This window comes from Leucoraja erinacea, chromosome 36 (genome assembly GCF_028641065.1).
Source record: "Leucoraja erinacea ecotype New England chromosome 36, Leri_hhj_1, whole genome shotgun sequence".
In the NCBI taxonomy this organism is placed as follows: Eukaryota; Metazoa; Chordata; class Chondrichthyes; order Rajiformes; family Rajidae; genus Leucoraja; species Leucoraja erinaceus.
In genome coordinates, this window is record NC_073412.1 from 11,785,045 (window position 1) to 11,808,812 (window position 23,768).

A 23,768-nucleotide genomic window follows, 5' to 3' on the forward strand; every position below is an offset into this window, starting at 1 on the left:
CTTCTCACCGGAGATGCTGCCTGTCCCGTTGAGTTACTCCTGGCATTTTGTGTCTATTTTTGATGGAAACCAGCATCTGCAATTCCTTCCCAGTACACCATGCCCAGTACATTACGGGCACAGCCCTCTCAACCATTGAACGCATCTACATGAGGTGCTGACTCAAGAAGGTGATATCTTTCACCAGGAATCCCCACCATCCAGGTAAGGCTCTCTTCTCACTGCCACTTTGGGTAGGAGGTACAGCAGCCTGAAATTACACATCATCATGTTCACCGACAGCTACTTTCCTACATATATCAGGTTCTTGATACAACTTGCACGAGGCTTATCCTACCTTGGCAACTGAACAACACAGACCTTCTCTTGCACTATCACGGACTTTCTTATTTTTTCTACTTGTGCTGCCTTGCACTGCTGAGTTATTTATTTTGCACACTTTTTTGAATTTTTCTGTCCGGCAGAATTTATTTGTAATTCCATTTATTGTGTTTGTCCGAGTCTTACGTGTCTTTGATGCTACCACAAGCAAGATTTTGTTGTACCTGTACCTCAACATACTCGTGCATTTACCAATAAACCTAATGTGGTTAAGTGTTATGGTTTGTTCAATAACATTGTGAAATATCATTGATGTTTTATTTCATAAAAGAACCATTAAACATGTAGATTGTTGGTGAAAGTGTGTGGAATGTGTCACCATGCAGTAGTTGCACGGATTATGTAGACGTGAGATAAATATATAACGGGAAAGTTAGAATGTGCGACTGTTTGTGTGGAAGGAGGCTGAATTACCAATAGCTGTGGGAGTAGCTTGGTCCTGAATATTACGAGGTATATGCACACATACACGCGCGCTCACACACACTTTCCAACTGAACTCATAAGAGTACGCTCAAGCAGGAGGTAGACAAAAGTGCTGGAGAAACTCAGCGGGTGCAGCAGCATCTATGGAGCAAAGGAAACAGGCAACGTTTCGGCCCAAAACGTTGCCTATTTCCTTCGCTCCATAGATGCTGCTGCACCTGCTGAGTTTCTCCAGTACTTTTGTCTACCTTCGATTTTCCAGCATCTGCAGTTCCTTCTAAAACGCTCTCTTAAGCAGGAACCGTGATGAAGGTTCTCGCTGCTGTGATTCAGCAACGCCACATGCTGCGTTCGATCCCACTGTCGGCTTCCCTCCGTAAAAAAAAAAGATTAATTCTACCCATCCTCCTGCAAATGGTTACATTGTGTAAAAAAGTTATTTTTTGTAAATCTAACAAGTTTTAGAATGTTCATAGACAATGAAGAACGATGAAGAATCATAGATACCAGGTCAATGTCCTACAAGTCAATGTCAAGAGAGAAAACATAAATGCCCAGTTGTTATGGGCTAAATAACGGTAGAATGTATTAAAGAAACGTTGTATGTCCATTCCCTCCACGGATGCTGCCTGACTCGCTGAGTTCCTCCAGTTTTTTTCCTTAAGATTTCAGCATCTGCAGTTCCTTGTGCCTCCATGTTTACAAATACACAGGACTAGATGTTAAAAGTCCAAAGTGCCAAATATCAATTTACTCCCGATGGTGATGGGAGCCTTCTGCACTCACCTATGCTCCTCTGATGTTGAGAAAGGCTAGGAAGACACGTCATTGGGGTTATCAAGTGGGCACCTACTTTCATCGACGTTACGCTGATTGAACCCACAACGTCTCCAGTAGGCTCAGCGGCGTCCCAGAACCAGCCCCCTCTGCATCTGTCTGGTCAGTTATTTGGGAGACCAAATGGGTTATTTCTTCTTCAGCCAGAGCCACTGGCTACTCCGCTCTGCCACCCTTGATGTTTCTTTGATGGCCTGGCCTAGGGCTTGTCCGCTGATCCCCAGGTCCTTCATCAGTCTTAAGGTAGATGTTGCCACGAATCCTCGACATCCAAAGACAGCATGTGCTTCAGTTATGTCTCCTTTATCGAGACAGACCAGTCAGTGTTTTCAACGTGCAAATTCTGGCCTCTTGCATGTCTAATTGTTTTATAGCTCCATCGCTTCAGCTACCAATTCCATAAACCGCAGAAATCCTAAAAAACCAGCCTCGCCACCTTCATTTCTCCCTTAAGACTACCCCTTTGACCATGGCTTTTGGTCAAAGATTCGGTGTTACATTGTCTTGAAGTGCTTTGGGGGCATTTTTATATTTAAAAACATTTTTTATGCTTTCACTGGCTTGGGATGACTGTTTTACAGCCAAAGAAAACATTCGAAAGTGTGGACAAAATTGCTGGAGAAACTCAGCGGGTGCGGCAGCATCTATGGAGTGAAGGAAATAGGCAACGTTTCGTCCCGAAACGTTGCCTATTTCCTGCACTCCATAGATGCTGCAGCACCCGCTGAGTTTCTCCAGCACTTTTGTCTACCTTCGATTCTCCAGCATCTGCAGTTCCTTCTTGAATATTGTCCCAAAGTGTGTGCTCTGTTGCAGTGAGGGGAAACTCAGCTGCCGATTTGTACAAAAGGAAGAATCCACAAGTTACCATAATGACGGGTGTGGTGTAAATAAGACTCAGCACGAGGGAGAAATATCTCCTGCTGTGGGAGTATTCACTGTGGCTTGTATTCACTAGAGTTTAGAAGGATGAGGTGGGATCTTATAGAAACATATAAAATCATAAAAGGACTGGACAAGCTAGATGCAGGAAAAATGTTCCCAATGTTGGGCGAGTCCAGAACCAGGGGGCCACAGTCTTAGAATAAAGGGGAGGTCATTTAAGACTGAGGTGAGAAAAAAACGTTTTCACCCAGAGAGTTGTGAATTTATGGAATTCTCTGCCACAGAGGGCAGTGGAGGCCAAGTCACTGGATGGATTTAAGAGAGAGTTAGATAGAGCTCTAGGGGCTAGTGGAATCAAGGGATATGTGGACAAGGCAGGCACGGGGTTATTGATAGGGGACGATCAGCCATGATCACAATGAATGGCGGTGCTGGCTCGAAGGGCCGAATGGCCTCCTCCTGCACCTATTCTCTATGTCCTCAACCCCCTCATAATGTTCTGTGATGTGATATTGTTATAGTCTTCCATTGGTGTATCCGATAGTGCAGCACTCTCCCGACTCCTCCCCGGAGGATTGGGGGACTGACAGGAAATCCATAGGGGATAATTGGGAATAGACCATTCAGTGCAGCACTCCACGGTGTAGAGGTACTTTAACCACAACTACAGCAGTACTCTGACAACCATGTAAACGCGGCGCCCCTACTGGCCTCCGGCTGGCAAGGCTGGATTCTGAGCTCAGAACCAGTGTCAGGGAGCTACTATCCCTGTTGAAACTGTGGTCGAGCAGAGAAGAAAAAATGTAACCCTTCCCCTTCTAGCCCAATCTAAACGAGCAAGGACAGTACAAAGCAAGCGGTCCACTCACCTTCCAGATAGATGCCGGCTGGTGCCTTTGAAATTCAATGCCGGCTGGGGATCCTTCAGCGTGGGATCACGCCGTGTAAATGCCCTAAATGCATACAGTAGAAGGGACGCCTGGAACTGCTAATGTGATGCATCTACACAAGAGGAATGTAACTGCTTTAAGATGGGTAATAAACAGACGATATTTACTGATGAACAACTAGACGCCTATCAGGTAAGAAGATGGAAAGCGAACCGCAGCCGATGGCTGAGGGGAACTCGTGTGGGAAATGTACTGGAGTCGGGGTCTCATATTTAACTAAACCAGATCAGCCTGAACACCGCGGCTAGTTATTATATTAAAGCCAAAATATTTCTTCCCGAAAGTGTTTACTTTTGGTGTTGTGCTTGATTTGAACAGTGTACAATGTTTTTGTAAACATCATTCTCTAACCGAACTGTCTCGTCTGCCCATCGTTCGGTAAAACAGAGGCAAGATTAAACTTAAAATTTACCAATTCTGTTCAAAGTTTGAGGCGAAGCAATTAAAATTGGCTGAATTGAACGGGAGACTTGGTCCGCTCGAAGCAATTTTTAATCTGTTAATTGTGTTTATATTTTCACAACTCGCGCCTCATCAAATTCCCTCGGGTTGTGGCAGCTGTTATGCGTTGTTTACATCCAGTGAAAGCAGTTTTCTTGGAAGCGATTGCGCTTATTTCATGCGATACCGAGAGTGGGTGACTGGGAACAGGGGGAAGAACAATTTAACTCCGGTAATATTGAAAATAAAACAGACCGAGCTTTGTATGTGTGCAAATATAGTCCACATAGATGTAGTGACTAAACATTGCAGCCTGCATTAAGCCGCAGTGCCCCGTTAACGATCGGTTGTAAATTTAACGCCAGTTTCACCCACAGAGAGAGTCAACCACGAGGTCCTTTTATTTAGGCTAATCCAAGTATAATAGTACGAGAAATAAAAGCATCCTCATTTATTTCGAAAGAGAAATAAAGTATGAATGGATTGGGTTAGCGTTAACACAGACGTTATTCCCAGCAAGTGGCACAGAATTGATGAAGTGCCTGATAATTCTTCAATGTGTCATTTCAGCAGAACAGGAGATACAACGTGTTGTGAAACTATGATATAATATTCTGTACAATGTCGGAGTGAAATAGATTTAAGGGGAACATTTACAGCAGTTTAGTTGATTACATTTTTTGAGGCAGTAGCAAGGGGAGGGGGGGTTGGGGGAGGGAGGTTAGTGGGAGCATAGCATTTCATACCTTCTACTAGGTTTTAGAGCTGGTGATGAGGTCCCGCGGGACATCTGCTCAAAACAAAACAAACGCATATGGGACTCTTGGAAGAGTGGACAACTGGATGCAATATTGGCCCCGTGACATAAAATGATGGTGATAGATGTATTTGTAACTGTTACCATTGGGGTTTCACAGTATTAATTAACTGGATCCACACATACATAAACAAATAGAACTCAGCGACTCAGGCAGCATCTGTGGAGGGGAAGGACAATGACCTTTTGGGATGGGAGCCTTCTTCAGACTGAGTCCAAAGTAGGATCTTGACCTGAAACGTTATCTGTCCATTCCCTCCACAGCTGCTGCCTGGCTGACTGAGTTCTTCCAGTAGTTTGAACGTTTTGCAGCAGAGTTTTGTTCTCAGCATTAGGTGTCAGATAATGTACTTTCCCAGTTATAATGTTGAGAGCTCAAGTCCTATCCAACAGAGCTGTGCAGAGTATAAGCTCACACTAGTAGAGATGACGATGCTCTCATTTGAGTGAAACTTTAAACTAGTCTTGCCCTCTGCATTGGAGAAGTCAAGGCATTATCTTCAATACGAGAGGGAGCCCTGCCTGGTATCTTTATATTTTTCACAACCAACACCACTATAAGAGATTGTCCAGTCATTATCTGGTTCGTGTTCGAAAGATGTTACTTCTGCTTTTCTTATACTGCACTAGTGACTCTATTTCAAAAGTACTGAATTGGTCGTAAAGCACTTGGGATATTTTGACACCTTGACAAGCACTGAGTATATGCAAGTCTTTCTTTCGAAGATTTCCTCACCTAAATACTATATCCTTAAATTTAGCAAAGGAGTATTAGATGTAATGGGACAAATAGATCATTCATCAACAAAGCTTACCATAGGAATTAATTACATTAATCACTAAATTCTCTGGAGAGAAGGAATGGGTGATGTTTCAGGTCAAGACTCTTCTTCGGACTGAAGAAGGGTCTTGACCCAAAACGTCACCCATTCCTTCTCTCCAGAGATGCTGCCTGTCCCGCTGAGTTACTCCAGCTTTTTGTGTCGATGAATGGTGAGAAGTCTGATGTCAAGTCCAGATCAAGTGAGTGTGAGTGGACCAAAGTCTGCAGGGAAATTCTTGTTTCAATGGGCATTATTAAAACTGTATGTGTCACTTCAGTGGGGCAACATTTTTGAATTGTAGAAAGCAAGAATGCACATCCTCTGCATGGAAGAGCAATTGTATAGTCAATTTGTGAGCTTGTGGCAACTGAGCAGTGTCTCACCAGAAGGGAAACAAATAAAACAGAAAAGCACAGAAAGACATTCACATACATTGAAGTTGAGACTGTTATGTTTTATATACCAGATGTGGTGACAAGAATGTAGCAAAATTAGAGATTAATAATTGTCATCAAACTGAATATTACTATAGTCACAGATAATCAAATCATAGAAAATTTAAAAAGAACTGTAGATGCTAAACTTCTAAAATAAAAAAAACAGTAAAAGGAGGAAACGCACAGCAGGTTATTCACTATCCTATTCCCACTCTGACCTTCATATCTGTGCTGCCTTCCACCCACAACCCCCCTCCCCCACCCCCTTCCCTACCCCTCACACCCCCACCCCCACGATGCCTTCAACATTGCAATGAAGTCCAACGAATAAGTTAATATTTCAGAACCAGGGCTATAGAATTAGGAAACGTCAGTTTGCAGTAGGTGGTGGTGAGATGTGTAGTACAAAGGAATGTTTATGATAGGGTGAGACCAAAGGGTGCAGTTTAATTTAAACATATTATGCATCTTTGTTTGTATAATGTGTTGTTAATAGTGAGACAGTGAGACCTGTCAGGACAGGACAAACTATAGGAATTGAAGAAGAAAAACTGAGCCAAACTGATGAGAGGCAGAAATGTCCAGTTCTGATACTGACAGAGCAAAAGATTTACATAGAAATGGAGAAATTAATAGTGAGTATTACAGGCTAGAATAAATGCCCAGAGGAAAATAAGTTGTCGATCTCCAAACTTGTGGGTGGGAGGCAGCACAGATATGAAGGTCAGAGTGGGAATAGGATAGTGAATGAACATGCAGACAACCAGTCACTCTGATGATGCTTGTGGACTGAATGTAGCTGCTTCATAAAATGGTCACCCAGTCCACGTTTGGTTTCTGCATTGTAGTGGAAACACGGAAGGCATCATTGGTGAGAAACACATAAAAGTTGAGAACATTTTTTGGTGAGATTTGGTGAGAGTATTAGCCCCTGTTCTTTCTTTTACCACAAAAATAGAGGAGACATTGGCTGTTACTTAAAGAAAAATCTACAGATCAAGAAGCAATTCCTCCAGATTAGAGGACAACAAATGTAACTTTGGTTTAAAAAATAGATACAAAACTGGGAACTTGTAACAGATAGCCCAACATCTGTGGTGGGGAGAATATTCACATTACTGTAAGGTATGAGATGGGAAACTGAGCACATTTCAACAGGATTAGACAAAATCAACATGAATTCATGAAAGAGATGTCACGTTTGATAAACCTATTGAAAACCTTTGAGAATATAATTGTTATAATAGATAAGGGCAAAACAGTGGATGTGGTGTATTGATATTTCCAGAAGACCTTTGGTGAAGTTCCACAAAAGATTGAGGGTAATATACTTGCATGGATTAAACATTAGTTGAGAGATAGGAAAGAGATAGTAGGAATAAATGGGACTTAATAAGGGTGGCAAGTTGTGAATAGTAGGGTACTGATCAGGATCAGTTGCTTACAACGGATATCAATGATTTGGGTGAGGAAACCAAATGTTATAGTCTTTAAGTGAGTAAGATTGTGGTTTTCTTTTGTTTAGTTTAGAGATACAATGTGGAAACAGGCACTTCGACCCACCATTCTGCGCTGACCACCGATCACCTGTACACTAGTTCTATCCTACACACTAGGGACTATTTACAGAAGCCAATTAACCTACAAACCTGCACCTCTTTGGGATGTGGGGGGAAACCAGAGCACCTGGAGAAAACCCACACGATCATATGGAGAACGTACAAACTCCATACAGGCAGCACCCAGCCAGGATCGAAAGGGATATCTGGCACTGTAAACAGCAACTCTGCCACTGCCCCACTGTGCCACCCGAATGTAAGGAGAATGCAAAGGAGCTTCAATGCAATTTAAGACATAAAATGCTGGAGTAACTCAGTGGGTCGGACTGCACCCCCAAAGAACATGGATAGGTGACCTTTTGGGTTGGTCCCTACCCGAAACGCTATCTATCCATGTTCTCCAGAGATGCTACATGACCCACTGAGTTACTCCAGCATTTTGTGTCTTGGTTAACTAGAATCTGCAGTTCCTTCTTTCTACATTTTTTATGCCATTTAGACAGGTTGAGTAAGTGGGCAAATATATCACACACACATTAACATGTGGTTAAATGTGAAGGTATCAACTATGGCAGGAAAAAAACAAAGCAAATGGTGACAGATTGGGAAATAGTGGCATTCTGAAATCAAACATCCAGATGCAGGAAGGCAAATGTTCAGACTGTTTGACTACAGAGAAATATTGTCCTGCTACAATTACGCAGTTTTGTGAGATCACACCGGGAATATTCTGTATAGTTTTATTCTCCTTAACCAGGGGCCACAGTCTTAGAATAAAGGGGAGGTCATTTAAGACTGAGGTGAGAAAAAACGTTTTCACCCAGAGAGTTGTGAATTTATGGAATTCCCTGCAACTGAGGGCAGTGGAGGCCAAGTCACTGGATGGATTTAAGAGAGAGTTAGATAGAGCTCTAGGGGCTATTGGAGTCAAGGGATATGGGGAGAAGGCAGGCATGGGTTATTGATAGGGGACGATCAGCCATGATCACAATGAATAACGGTGCTGGCTCGAAGGGCTGAATGGCCTCCTCCTTCACCTATTTTCTATGTTTCTATGTTATATAAGAAAGGATATGGTTTCCATAAGGGAGCAGAGCCAAGGGTTGTATTCACTAGAGTTTAAAAGAGTGAGTGGGGATGCCATTGATACGTACAGGATGCTGACAGACTGAGATAGACTGGATGCCAGGAACATGTTTCTCCAGGCTGGAGGTGTCTAGAACAGGTAGTCACAGACTCGGGGTGGATCACACATTCATCACTGTGGTGAGGATAGTGGTGAATCTGTGGAAGAAGAGACAGATCAGGCCAAGTCACTGAATGTAAAACAGGAGGTAAATTGATCTCTGGTTATTTAAAGCTTCAAGGCATAAGGGGAAGATGGGCATGGGTAGGAAGGAACTGCAGATGCTGGTTTAAACCGGATAGACACGATAGGCAATTATATCTCCACTTTCCTTTTTTCTTTTTTTTCTTTTATCTCTACTTTCTTTTCGGTCACACTATTTTAGTAGTCTAGGGGTCTTTTCTATGTGCTTTTTCGAGCTAACTTTTCACCTTACTTTTTCCGTTTCTTGCTCTCTTCTTTTCATTCATTTTCAGGTTAAAAAAAAAAAAATAGGTGCAGGAGGAGACCATTCGGCCCTTCGAGCCAGCACCACCATTCATTGTGATCATGGCTGATCGTCCCCTATCAATAACCCGTGCCTGCCTTCTCCCCATATCCTTTGATTCCACTAGCCCCTAGAGCCCTATCTAACTCTCTCTTAAATCCATCCAGTGATTTAGCCTCCACTGCCCTCTGTGACCGGGAATTCCACAAATTCACAACTCTCTGGGTGAAAAAGTTTTTTCTCACCTCGGTTTTAAATGACCTCCTCTTTATTCTAAGACTGTGGCGTATAAAGACATTTCTAAGACGTATAGAGCCCCCAAATAAAACTCTGCAGTACACTTGTTGGGACTGCTTTATGCATATAGAAAGCAACATTTATATTCTGCAGATAGTGGGAGATGATTTCTCTGTGGCAGTAATGGAACTGGCTGAATTAATGGAAAACGACAATTTTGTAAGAAGTGTATGAACACACATTGAATGTGCATGTGAATAATCAAGACATGAACCATTTTACTACAGACATAATATATTGTCTACTAAATAAGGTTGTGTGAAGTGGAGGCAAGGTAGTGATGCTGAAGGAACAGCAAAGTAAGTTTATGGACAAAATCCATGTAAAGCACGAGAAAAGTAAATGAGAAAAAAAAAGGATTTGCAACAAACATGACATAGAAACTCTTGTCAGCATGTCAGAGTTACAGACACCAATCTCTTACAATATTATCCCAGGTTGGCAGTGAACTACAAGACCATGCCAGTGGGAAGTCTGAAGAAGGGTCTCGACCCGAAATGTCACCAATTCTTTCTCTCCAGAGATGCTGCCTGTCCCGCTGAGTTACTCCAGCCTTTTGTGTCTATCTTCGGCCCTATTAAGAATGTTGTGAAATAGTCGAGAGTATCTTTTTAGTACCAAATAACTGTCACTGGGATGATGCACTAGCACAGAACGCACATTGGAGGAATTAAAGTTATTTATTTGGCGACATTGTCTTGTGGAAAGGGTCATATGTGATAACGTCTCACAGTTTCAGTAGGACAATTAATGAAGAACAGTTTGAATAAAGTGCTGTTTCACTTCTCCTTACCACCCGGCTTTAAGTGGAGAAGCAGAAAGGTTAGCCTGCCTTGTAAAGTATAAACAGTTCACAGGTCAATTGAACATTTATCATGAAACAGAGAAGCAACATTTCTCCTGAGCTTTAAAGCCACGCCAGACTTCACAACAGGATGTGTAGGAAAGAACTGCAGATGCTGGTTTAAACCAAAGATAAACACAAAATGCTGGAGTAACTCAGCGGGTCAGGCAGCATCTCTGGAGAAAAGGAATGGATGACATTTCGGGTCAAGACCCATCTTCAGGTCTTAGAAATACCTTCAGACTCTGAAGGGTCTCGACCTGAAACGTCACCCATTCCTTCTATCCAGAGATGCTGCCTGTCCCACTGAGTTACTCCAGCATTTTGTGTCGATCCTCACAACAGGGTGCTTGTCTGCAGAAATCTAACACACAGAATACTCAGGACACCTTTACTTGGTTCTATTTGGAGCAAAGTGTGGAGGGAGGGTAGCGGTAACAGAGTAAGCATCACAACAGGAGAAGAGGTTCTGTCTGCATGATAGAGTTCCCACGCTGGGAGGTCAGAGATGAGGATAGGATGTCAGGGAAATAGTGGAGATGTATTAATATGAGAATAATATCTCATGAAGGTTGGTGTGAAATTCTGAAGCATTCATATAAACTATTTGATTCTAGTGCATGATACCCAGAGGAATAATAGCAGCATGATGGCGCAGTGGTAGAGTTGCTGCCTGACAGTGCCAGAGACTTGGGTTCGATACTGACTACGGGTGCTGTCTGTACGGAGTTTGTACGTCCTCCCCGTGACCATGCGGATTTTCTCCTTGTGCTCCTGTTTCCACCCACACTCCAACACGTGCAGATTTGTAGGTTAATTGGCTTGGTAAAATTGTAATTTGTCCCTCGTGTGGGTAGAATGGTGTTAATGTGCGGGGATCGCTGGTCGGCGTGAACCTGAGGGGCTGAAGGGCCTGTTTCAGCATTGTATCTCTAAACTAAACTAAACAAGAAAATGACTATGTGAAATGAAGATGTTCGTGAAGTGAATTCAAAATTGGCCAGGAATCAACGCACAATATTTCTGAGGGTCAGGGTTAGTCAATAGTGGTTTCTAATCCAGGGATGGGAGATATTCTAACATCTGATAAATCTGCAAGTTTAACAAAAGTAAACCAACAGTGCTCTGATAGCACAGAAGGTGCAAACACATGAAATTCAGTTAAAGTTATTAAATGTGTAAAATCAATCGATATTCTCTTTTATAAATGGAAGAATCAGTTTAGGGTGTACATCATTGGTTGTAAACAGTTGCTTTAAAGCTATTACCACCTATAGTTACCTATATTACCACCTACAGATCCTATAGTGGAGCAAGATAGGCCACTCCTGTTAAGTGCAATGGGCTGACGTGTATTACGCTACGGAGCGGAACGTGGGCCTTTTTTTCATCCATTTCCGTAACCCGACCCGACCCGACTAGCAGTGTAATCAACGTTGCGGGGGAACAGTTATGTTAATAAATTAAAATTCTGAAAATTAGGAGAAGATTTTTACCAAATAACTTTTATTTTTACGAGGATGTTTCCGTAACCGGCTTCCGTCTCCGCACTAGTATCTTTGCTCCGCTACGGGATCTTTGGTGCGGAGATGGAAGCCGGTTACGGAAATGGGTCCTTAAATTACCCATGAATCTGCCCATGACCGTACTACGTCTTTTTCGTCGAGTGGACCATCTTACTCGCTATAGGATCTTTGATTACCACGTTGAAGAAGGTGTCATGTGACGATCCTCTCTCTGGGCTGCAGCAGTGTGTCATGTCATGTCATGTTTATTTGTCACATACACATACGAGATGTGCAGTGTGAATAGAGAATCTAGTTTATCTACAAAGAACCCTTGATTAAAATCCACCTTGTGGCAGCTATCTTTACACCCTGTAGCTAGAGCTATCTGTGCACCCTGTAGCTTTGGTAAAGGTTAAGAGCCTACTGAGTCTAAATACTTTACAACCATGGTGTTTTAATGGCAGAAAGAATTATCTAGGTGAAAGGCTGAAGTCAAAGTGCAGGATCCCACATAAGCTGTACGGAGTTTAAGAGGTGATGAATCCAGAACCATTGGTTAAATGATGGAAGTCTTCAATCCACCAAACCAATAGGCAACGAAGGGACGCATGCAGTGGTGGACTAGCCAGGATGTCAGCTTGCCTGATGGCAAGTGGGCCCCTGATGAAGTGGGCCCCCTTTGTCTCCTGGCAACCAATGTTTTTAGACCCAGTCCGCCACTGGACGCAGAGACTATTGAACGGGGGGGGGGGGGGGGGGTTATTTATGTCACCCATTTCTTCTCTCCAGAGATGCTGCCTGTCCTCTGACTTACTCCAGCATTTTGTGTCTATCTTCTGAGATAGAATAATAGGGGGTCCCTGGAAATGACCCTTGCACACCTTAAATAGCCATTGTATTTATATCCAGCGACATGTGTAATTTTGAAAGAATGAAAGTGTGTGGCTTTGGAGCTGGTGACGATCTTTTGGGATATTTTGAGGTACGCACCTCCCTAGTCTTCAGACTTTAACAATGGTCCCTGTGCCCACAAATTGTTCTAGTCCCTGCCTGTGTTACATGGTTCCTTGTTTGTGATGCTCCTGCAATTGCAATTGGTTGGTTTTCTTCAAAAGGTCTTCAAAACGTTCCTGCCGTTTCATTTTCATCTATGCTTTCAAAATCAATTCCCATTGAGATCTTTACAGTAAGTTTATTTGAAAACATCTCAAGCCATTATTATGTCACGTTAGCAACTGCCTTCCTGACTGCATTTTTTTAAACACTATCCTTTTGTCAGTGACTAATAATCAATGGAGATGAGCTGTAGTTTAAACATTCTTTAATAAAATGCTGGAGAAACTCAGCGGGTGAGGCAGCATCTATGGAGCGAAGGAAATAGGCAACGTTTCGGGTCGAAACGTTGCCTATTTCCTTCGCTCCATAGATGCTGCCTCACCCGCTGAGTTTTCTCCACCTTTTTTTTCTACCTTCGATTTTCCAGCATCTGCAGTTCCTTCTTAAAAACTTCAAATAAATGGTGTGAGTTTGCTGTTTTCTTTGCTTTGTTTATTCAGATTAATATCCAGACAGACTCATTACACAGGTTACACAAAAAAGCTGGAGAAACTCAGACTCATTACACATACGCATTCCAATAAGAATGGAAAAAAGGTTATATCATTGGAATTGCTACTGCAAGAATTGAGCATCATCTCTAGACCCCATGAATTCTTCAGACATTGGGTCAAATTATTTACATTGGCCATGTGGCAACTCTTCAGTCTTTTAGTATCTGAACTTGGAAATGCAATACAATCTTTGATACTGACAGGATTAAAAGTTACTGGTAATCGTTCTGCATCCACAGTCATCGCAACACTCGCTGCCTTCAGGTAGAAGGTAGGGAAGCCTGAAATCTGCAACATCCAGGTTCAGGAATAGCTGCTTCCCCACAGCCATCAGGCTATTACAAAGCTCTGAACATTAATAGTAAGATTAAACGAGAACTTACTAGTTTGAAGTTTGATCTTGATTTTATGAGGAGTTACGATGAGCGATTACGTGAAGAAGGGCCGTCCGTCTGCGTGCGCGTCAATCTTCAAAGCAGCGGTGTTAAATCACAGATAAAAAGAAGACCTGAGAATAGTAAGATTGTGAAGAAACTAGAACTTCCATATGACCTTGATAGTATGAGGGTGGGAGCGGTGGGCACGTAATCGCTCATCGTAACTCCTCATAAAATCAAGATCAAACTTCAAACTGGTAAGTTCTCGTTTAATCTTACTATTTTACTTCGGAGTCACGTGAGTGACTACGTGAAGATTTCAAAGCTCTGTGATTTTACGCCGGTTACGAATCCAGGCATCACACACTGAATGGATTGACCATGGATGCGTGTAATCATTAAAGCATTCAGACATTACGTAGTTAAGTAAAGAAACTGATGCTTTAAATGAAAGAAACGTTTTTTAAAAAGTTACCCCTCCCAACCTTGGGGGGAAACTAAGGGACAGAACTTAAAATGGTACGTGCAAACACCCCCAGTCCGGTTATGGGTTTGTTATAAAACTGGTGGACCGTTATTTCATTCGTCCATCCTGCAGCCACTAGGATGTCGTCAAGGGGCACGTCCATAGCTCTAGCTGCCGACGTAGATGCAGCCCTGGTGGAGTGAGATTTAACCATATAAATGTTTACTACTGCTACCACCATTACCTCTTTGACCATCTGGAGATGGCTTGAGTTGACACGTTTTGGTGTGGTTTTTTTATGGCTGATGAGGACCGATTGTTCTGAGCCTCTGAGGTTCTCCGTAACTCTCAGATAGTGGTGTTAGTATGTCACCACCCACACAATTGTTGGTCCTCTGGATATGCCAAGAACTGGATCTTCATCCCTGGCATTCCTGACCTGCTCTATTTATCAGATTCCTGATTAGGAATGTTATGTTGTTCATATCGGTGGTCATGTAGTCCAACCGTAGCTTTTGCAGTGTCTGGACTCTTTGTCAGCATACCACCTTCAGGGTTAGTTATAGGCGGTCCCCACTGTCAAAGTAGGGTTTGTACCATGCTCACATCCCATGTGTCCGTGTACCTTGGCCTTGGAAGTCTTAAATTGTAAATTCCCTTCATGAATTTTGTTGTAAAGGGGTGCATTCCTATCGAACTGTGCCCTGCTTCCAACATCAGATAGGAGGAGAGTGCGTCTCTGGCACTATAGATTGCACTATAACTTTGTTTATAGTTATAGTACAGAGTTGATAGGAAATCCAAGACATCCGTTATCCGAACTGTGTTGTATTTGTTCGGATAGTCCTATGCCTTGAAATGGCCTCCTCAGAATCTGCAGACCAACAAGTTAATACGTTCATGTAGTGGATGATTGCTCCCTGTAACTGGGTTCACTAGGAGGTCCCTGCTCTTGGGTACAGCCATAACTGGCTGGACTATAATTCCCAACATTTTTTGGGAACTAGGCTTGAGTAAGCCAATCTGGCACTACCAATATGCCTGTGGCTTAGTCTTGCTTGATTTTTGTCAAGCATCGGTTTGTGAGACAAATTGGCGGAAAGCATACATAAACATTCCTCCCCAATTGAGGGAGAAAGCATCCACTGCCTTGCTCCTGGATCCAGCTCGCAAGACACATATCTGGGTAACTAATGGTTAGTCTAGATGCAAACGGACCAACATCTGGTATGCCAAATTGTGTAGTTATTTTGTTATATACTGTCTGATTCAACATCCATTCTGTGTTGTTATTAAACATTCGTGATCCAGCATCTGTCACCGTGTTATATCTAGCTCGTAGATTTCCCAAATATTCCTCTCGATACACCAGTGCCAAATGAGGTTCGACAATCTGTCGTAAGATACAGATTTTACACCACCCTTGTTAATGGATATATGCCACCACAGTGGTGTTATCAATCTGAATTTGAACAAGCACCGGTTGCATATCGCTACAGAGAACCTTGAGTCCATATTGTGCCCCCAACAATTCTGGGTAATTGATTCCATGTGTTGGGGAATTACAGACTCCTGCTCATTCCATCTGCCCCCACAGCTTTAGACTGTGTTGGTGTCTCCCCATCCTTAGCCGCTTGCATAGGTCTGAAGAACCCTTGATGGCTTTCGAGCAAAATTTCCCTGAGCTGTCTCCCATTCGTTATCCACCATAGTTATTCAACAATGGCCCCTGCTGGCAATCCATAGTTTGCCAATTCGGCCTGCATGTAATCTGAGTGTTCGTTCCTTTGCTTGCTGTAAGTTCTGGTAATGCAAAGGCCCGTACTGCTGGGAATGCAGCTACTATCTGTCGGATGATGGTCAGTGTGGCACATGGGCCAAATAGCAATGTTTCTGCGCTGTTCCCTTTTATGTTATGACATGAAGATAGCGCAATGCAGCACAGGAGCGGGCAGCTTGGCCCACAATATCTCTGCCAGATATGATGCCGATCATCTGCCTGCATATAGAAACATAGAAATTAGGTGCAGGAGTAGGCCATTTGGCCCTTCGAGCCTGCACCGCAATTCAATATGATCATGGCTGATCATCCAACTCAGTATCCCGTACCTGCCTTCTCTCCATACCCCCTGATCCCCTTAGCCACAAGGGCCACATCTAACTCCCTCTTAAATATAGCCAATGAACTGGCCTCAACTACCCTCTGTGGCAGAGAGTTCCAGAGATTCACCGCTCTCTGTGTGAAAAGAATTCTTCTTATCTCGGTTTTAAAGGATTTCCCCCTTATCCTTAAGCTGTGACCCCTTGTCCTGGACTTCCCTAACATTGGGAACAATCTTCCTGCATCTAGCCTGTCCAACCCCTTAAGAATTTTGTAATATGAGCCATATCCCTCCATTCCCTGCATATCCATGCATCTATTTAAACGGCTCTGAAATGCCACTACAGGCATTGTGTCTGCCTCCACCACCACACCTGCTAGTGTGTTCCAGGCACCCACCATCCTCTGTGTTTATTAAATTAAAAAAATAATCTTGCCCTACATATCCCCTTTAAGTTTACAGTATCTCCTCTTACATTAAAACTCTGCCCTCAAGTCTACTCTCTAACTACTCTCGGGAGAAAGGGGTTCTGACTGTCGACCCTGTCTATGCCTCTCAGTTTTCTATACTTCTATCAGTTCTAAACGTTGTAGTTGACTAGAGCCTCGTGCTTTTCTGACTGTGTATTCTGAGATGCCAACGAGGGTTGTAGTTCATAAATGAAGAGTGGGGGGCAGGGGTGCTTCTTCCGTTTAAATGCAGGCTCCAGTAATTGAATGTCGAATTGTATGTGGCTCTAGTTTCAATTTGCACGGCTCCAATCCCCATTAAGCTGGATCTGTCCTCCTGTCCCTGAGGTAATGCAATCTCGCAGCTTAATACACTGGAAAATAAAAACATACAGGGTCCTGTGAGATGCAGTGGAATTTAATAATTAAATGGAATCTGATGTAAGAGCTCATGGTGAAACACTAGACATTTTAAATAGTCCTGCCCTAAAGTCTAAATTGATCTATGTTTGCTTAATTGAAGTGCTTTCCCCACCAGTCTCATGTTTCATTCTATAGAATATCAGTCACAGATAATATCTAAACTAATAAACAAATATGCACAAGCTGATAAATGCTTCATTTTTGAGGGTTTGAGATTACAAGTGGTTTCCTTTGTGTTATTGCACATTGGTATCAATATCTTAAAGCAAATAGGTCCTTCTGCAGTTGTACAGAGCCCTAGTGAGACCACACCTGGAGTATTGTGTGCAGTTTTGGTCCCCTAATTTGAGGAAGGACATTCTTGCTATTGAGGGAGTGCAGTCAAGTCAAGTTTATTTGTCACATACACATACGAGATGTGCAGTGAAATGAAAGTGGCAATGCTCGCGGACTTTTGTGCAAAACGACAAACAACCAAACAACCAAACAAACTATAAACACAATCATAACACACATATTCTTTTACATAATAAATAATGGAAGGAAATACGTTCAGTAGAGTTAGTCCCTGGTGAGATAGGCGTTTACAGTCCGAATGGCCTCTGGGAAAAACAACTGCTTCTCAATCTCTCGTTCTCCGTTCTCACAGCATGGCAACGGAGGCGTTTGCCTGACCGTAGCAGCTGGAACAGTCCGTTGCAGGGGTGGAAGGGGTCTCTCATGATATTGGATATTGATATCGGTGAGACCAAGCGGAGGTTGGGCGATCGTTTCGCCGAACACCTCCGCTCGGTCCGCAATAACCAAGCTGACCTCCCGGTGGCTCAGCACTCCAACTCCCCCTCCCACTCCGTCTCCGACCTCTCTGTCCTGGGTCTCCTCCATGGCCACAGCGAGCAGCACCGGAAATTGGAGGAACAGCACCTCATATTCCGTTTGGGGAGTCTGCATCCTGGGGGCATGAACATCGAATTCTCCCAATTTTGTTAGTCCTTGCTGTCTCCTCCCCTTCCTCAGTCCCCCTGCTGTCTCCTCCCATCCCCCAGCCTTCGGGCTCCTCCTCCTTTGTCCTTTCTTGTCCCCAACCACCCCCGCCCCCGAAGGGTTTCAGCCTGAAACGTTGCCTAGTTCCCTCGCTCCATAGATGCTGCTGCACCCGCTGAGTTTCTCCAGCTTTTTTGTGTACCCTCTCATGATATTGTTGGCTCTGGAGTTGCACCTCCTGATGTATAGTTCCTGCAGGGGGGCGAGTGAAGTTCCCATAGTGCGTTTGGCCGAACGCACTACTCTCTGCAGAGCCTTCTTGTCCTTGGCAGAGCAATTCCCAAACCAGATGGTAATGTTCCCGGACAAGATGCTTTCCACCGCCGCTGCGTAGAAGCACTGGAGGATCCTCGGAGACACTCTGAATTTCCTCAATTGCCTGAGGTGGTAAAGGCGCTGCCTTGCCTTACTCACGAGTGGTGAGGCGTGTGATGCCCATGTCATATCCTCGGAGATGTGGACTCTCAGATATTTAAAACAGTTCACCCTATCCATAGGATCCCCATTTATCCTCAATGGAGTGTACGTCCTCGGATGATGTGCCCTCCTAAAGTCCATGATCAGCTCCTTCGTTTTTTTTTGATGTTCAAGAGGAGGCTGTTGTCCTGGCACCAGAGTGCTAGATCAGCCACCTCCTGCGTAGGTTTACTAGGTTAATTCCCGGGATGGCGGGGCTGTCATATGCTGAGAGAATGGAGCAGCTGGGCTTGTACACTCTGGAGTTTAGAAGGATGAGAGGATATCTTTTTGAAACATATAAGATTGTTAAGGGTGTGGACACACTAGAGGCAGGAAACATGTTCCCGATGTTGGGGGAGTCCAGAACTAGGGGCCACAGTTTAAGAATAAGGAGTAAGCCATTTAGAACTGAGACGAGGAAACACTTTTTCTCACAGAGAGTTGTGAGTGTGGAATTCTCTGCCTCGGAGGGTGGTGGAGGCAGGTTCTCTGGATGCTTTCAAGAGAGAGCTAGATAGGGCTCTTAAAGATAGCGGAGTCAGGGGATATGGGGAGATGGCAGGAAAGGGGTACTGATTGGGGATGATCAGCCATGATCACATTGACCGGCGGTGCTGGCTCGATGGGCCGAATAGCCTACTCCTGCACCTATTGTCTATTGTCTATTATCAAACTACACAATTATGTTTGGTCTGGAACTTTTATATCTTGAGCAGGCAAGGAATCTGTTCCTTGGAGCGCAGGAGGATGAGGTGTGATCTTACAGAGGTGAACAATACCTTGAGAGGAATAGATCGGGTAGACGCACAGAGTCTCTTGGCCAGAGTAGGGGTATCGAGGACATAGGTTTGTGAGAGGGGAAAGATTTAATAGGAACCTGAGGGTTAGCTTTTTCCACGGAAAGGGTGGTGTGTGTATGGAATGAGCTGCCAGAGGAGGTAGTTGAGGCAGGTACTTTGCATCGTTTAGGAAACATTAAGACACGTACATGGATAGGACAGGTTTAGAGGCATATGGGCCAAAAGCAGGCAGGTGGGACTCGTGCAGATGGAACAAGTTGGCCAGTGTGGGCAAGATGGGCTGAAGGGCCTGTTTCCACGCTGTAAGACTATGACTCTATCTTAGGTTTCGGTTTATGATTGTCACATGTGCCATGAAAAGTTTTGATCCAAATGTTATCGAGTTGAATCAGACAATACTGTACATAAATACAAACCAAACTTAAGTCCAAGATTTAAAGCGAAGGGAAAGATATAGAGCGCCGAATATTGTTCTCAGCACTTCAGAAACTTGAAGTCTTAGACTATCAGCAAGTTGAAAACTGATAATCTGCAATGAATCCTGATCTATTAAAGCCTTTCTATTAGGGCACACATCTGCAGTATGATGAAAAGCACTTAATTTGTCTGGGTGTCAAGAAAATGGACACCATCCAGGACAAAGCATGCTGTTTGGTTGGCAGTCCATTCATCACTGCCACCAAACTGTAGTGTCAACTAAATTATCTGCACCAATCTGTCAGTGCTTCCCTTGTAGCTTTATGCACAAGGACACCCACGTCCCCTGCAAACTTAAACTGAAAGGAGTTTGCAGAGTTACCTAAGACAGACACAAAGTTGGAGTAACTCGGGTAGCATCTCCGGAGAGAAGGAATGGGTGACGTTTCAGGTCAGACCCTTCTTCAATAGACTATAGACAAGAAACAATAGACACCAGGTGCAGGAGTAGGCCATTCGGCACTTCGAGCCAGCACCGCCATTCAATGTGATCATGGCTGATCATCCCCAAGGTTCCTGCCTTCTCCCCATATCCCCTGACTCAGTTATTTTTAAGAGCCCTATCTAGCTCTCTCTTGAAAGCATCCAGAGAAACCTGCCTCCACCTCTCTGAGGCAGAGAATTCCACAGTTACCTGGTGTCCCTGAATGTGAATCAGTGAACGTTAATGTGCAGGCACAGCAGATTATTGAGGGCATGCAGTGCGATCATCTTTATTGCAATAGGACATGAGTTCAAGAGTAAGGAAGTCTCACTCATGTTTTGTCGGGCAACCACTACCTTGTTTCTAGATCCAGTCTCGCTACCAAAGGAAGAACCTACTTGTGATAACTAGAGTGCAGCAAACATTGGCCAGATTGACTCATGAGATGGGATGCAGCTTCCCAGCCAACAATTCTGTGTGTACATGAATTCAAATTGTGTATTTTGTATGCAGCCTGGATATTGGGTGGGTGATGCTCATTTTTTGTGTGGTCCTAGTGAAGGTACATTTTTGCACTATTGGAAATATACTATGGACATACAGCACATTCAATAAAGCACCATGCATGGACTCTACATACACTCTGCACTTCCCTTCATACAGAACAAATACAAAATACATATCCCACACACAAAACAAACACTATGCACATATCATGCGTACTATGCATATGGAACCTGCACTTTGCTTAGAAAATTGGGGAGAAGGCAGGAATGGGGTACTGATTGGGGATGATCAGCCATGACCACATTGAATGGCGGTGCTGGCTCGAAGGGCTGAATGGCCTACTCCTGCACCTATTGTCTATCGTCTATTGTCTATTGTCATAAAATACACACCAAAAAACCCTACTGGTCACAGGAAAAATACTTGGTGGACATGAAACAAACACAGGGCTGCCAACTCTCACGCTTTGAGCGTGAGACTCACGCCCTCAAGCAAACTCTCACGCCCTCACGCTGATCAGACATTTCTCACGCTCAGTGGTGAGAAATTTTGTGATCAACGAAAATTTAAAAACTCGGATAAACTGCATGGTCCGCGGGTGTTGGAGAGCCGGGGCTGCGGGAGGGATGGGAGCAGAACCAGCGGCGGGAACAGATGCGGGGAGCCGGGACTGGTACGTTTGCGGCGCTGTTGAGTATTTGCGCGGCTATCGAGTCGCTCGCTGCAGCTCTGGCCATGGAGCGCTCCGGACAGTGCGAGTGTCCCGGGCCGCGGAGCCGTCGGAAGCTCCGCTGCCGCGAGAGTCTCTGTGCCGAAGGGACAGACTCTCAAAGGGAGGTGGAGAGAGAGAGAGGGGAAGGAGACAGGGAGACAGTGGGGGGAGAGAGAGCGGGGTGAGAGGAGAGAGGGGGAGAGACAGAGGGGGCGTGAATGGAGAGAGAGAGAGAGAGAGAGGGATGAGCAAGGGAAGAGAGAGAGGGAAGAGAGAGAGAAGTGTAGAGAGGGAAAGAGAGAGAGGGGAGAGAGAGAGAGAGAGAGAGAGAGAGAGAGAGGGGGGAGAGAGGGGAAAGATAGAGAGATGGGGGGGGCAAAGAGAAAGAGGAGATAGAGACGGAGAAGAGAAGAGAGAGGGGAGAGAGAGCCAGGGGGATAGTGAGGTGGGAGGGGAGAAATGGGGGAGAGAGGAGAGAGAGATGGAGAGAGAGAGAATGGGGAAGAGAGAGAGGGGGAGAGAGAGAGAGAGGAGAGGGGGAGAGAGGGGAAGAGAGGGAGAGATGGAGAGGGGGGAAGAGAGAGAGGGAGAGGGAGGGGGGAGAGAAGGGAGAGAGGGAAGGGGGAGGGAGAGGGTTAGAGGACTGAAGAGGGGAGTGAGAGGGGAGAGAGAGAGAGGAGGGGGGAGGGGGGGAGAGAGGAGGAGAGAGGGGAGAGAGAGAGTGGAGAGAGGGAGAGGGGAGAGGGGGAGAGAGAGAGAGGGAGAGAGGGGAGAGAGAGAGAGGGAAGGACAGAGAGAGGGAGCCAGTGAGAGAGGAGAGAGGGGGAGAGAGGGAATGAGAGTGAGGTGGGAAGGAGAGAGAGAAAGAGAGAGAGAGAAAGAGTGGTGGAGAGAGGAAAGAGAGAGAGAGAGAGGGAGAGGGGGATAGAGAGGCAGGGCTGCCAACTCCCATGCATTGCGCGTGAGAATCACGCATTTCACCAAATTCTCACGCTGATCACAAATTTCTCTCGCTCTGTTGTGAGAAATTCTGTGATCAACGAAAATTTCAAAACTCATATCAACTGCATGGGCCGCGGGTGTTGGAAGCAGAAGCAGCGGCGGGGACAGATGCGGACGGGGAGCGGGGCTGGCGAGTGTTTGCCGGGCTGGCGAGTCGCTCACTGCAGCTCCGGCCATGGAGCAGCCTCAGTGCAAGAGTCCCGGGCCGTCGGAGGCGTCGAAGCGTTGCGCCGCTGCCGTGAGAGTCTCTGTGCCGAATTCGCCCAGGTGACCGGCATGGATCAGGCTGCGGCTCGGTGCATCCTGGAGGACAACCAGTGGCTGCTGGAAGTAAGTACCAAGCACTGGGTAGATACGGTGGAAGATAGTGGACTTCAAATGGGGGTGGTTGGTGAAAGCATCCTGCTTGCCTGCTAGATTTTCACTGCAGGAAAAATGTTCCCGATGTTGGGGGCGCTCAGGACCATGGGTCACAGTTTAAGAATAAAGGGGGGGCCAGTTAGGACTGAGATGGGAACAAACTTTCTTCACGCAGAGAGTTGTGAATCTGTGGAATTCTCTGCCACAGAAGGCAGTGCAGGCCAATTCACTGGATGTTTTCAAGAGAGAGTTACATTTTAGTTCTTGGGGCTAACGACATCAAGGAATATGGGGAAAAAACAGGAAAGAGGTACTGATTTTAGATGAATAGCCATAATCATATTGAATGGCAGTGCTGGCTCGAAGGGCCGATGGTCTATTCCTGCACCTATTTTCTATGTTTCTATGCTTGAGTATACGGCAATAAAACTCGATCACTTGATTTTGAAGCATTCATGCATGGTGGAGGTATAATGTAGTCATAGAGTGATACAGTGTGAAAACAGGCCCTTCGGTGCAACTTGCCCACACCCACCAACATGTCCCAGCTACGCCACCTGCTTTTGGTCCATACCTCCAAACCTGTCCTATCCATGTATCAGTCTAACTTTTTCTTAAATGTTGGGATGGTCCCTGCCTCAACTACCTCCTCTGGCAGCTTGTTCCATACACCCATCACCCTTTGTGTGGATAAAGTTACCCCTTAAAAAGTTACCTCTTAAAAATACTTCATACAA

General features: G+C 44.7%; 1 protein-coding gene across 2 annotated transcripts in view; it reads left to right on the plus strand.

The window, feature by feature from the left end:
- Positions 1 to 23,768, plus strand: part of cib2 (calcium and integrin binding family member 2) — a 111,927-nt gene that overhangs the window by 6,270 nt on the left and 81,889 nt on the right. Inside the window, exon 1 of one of the 2 annotated variants that reach the window (XM_055662716.1) lies at positions 3,162 to 3,611. The exons of the other annotated variant lie outside the window; for it this stretch is intronic. Coding sequence (XP_055518691.1) covers positions 3,561 to 3,611 — 51 coding nt within the window. The 5' untranslated portion in view covers positions 3,162 to 3,560. Of the gene's footprint in view, positions 1 to 3,161; positions 3,612 to 23,768 lie in introns of those variants that run through there. 2 annotated transcript variants of the gene reach the window in all.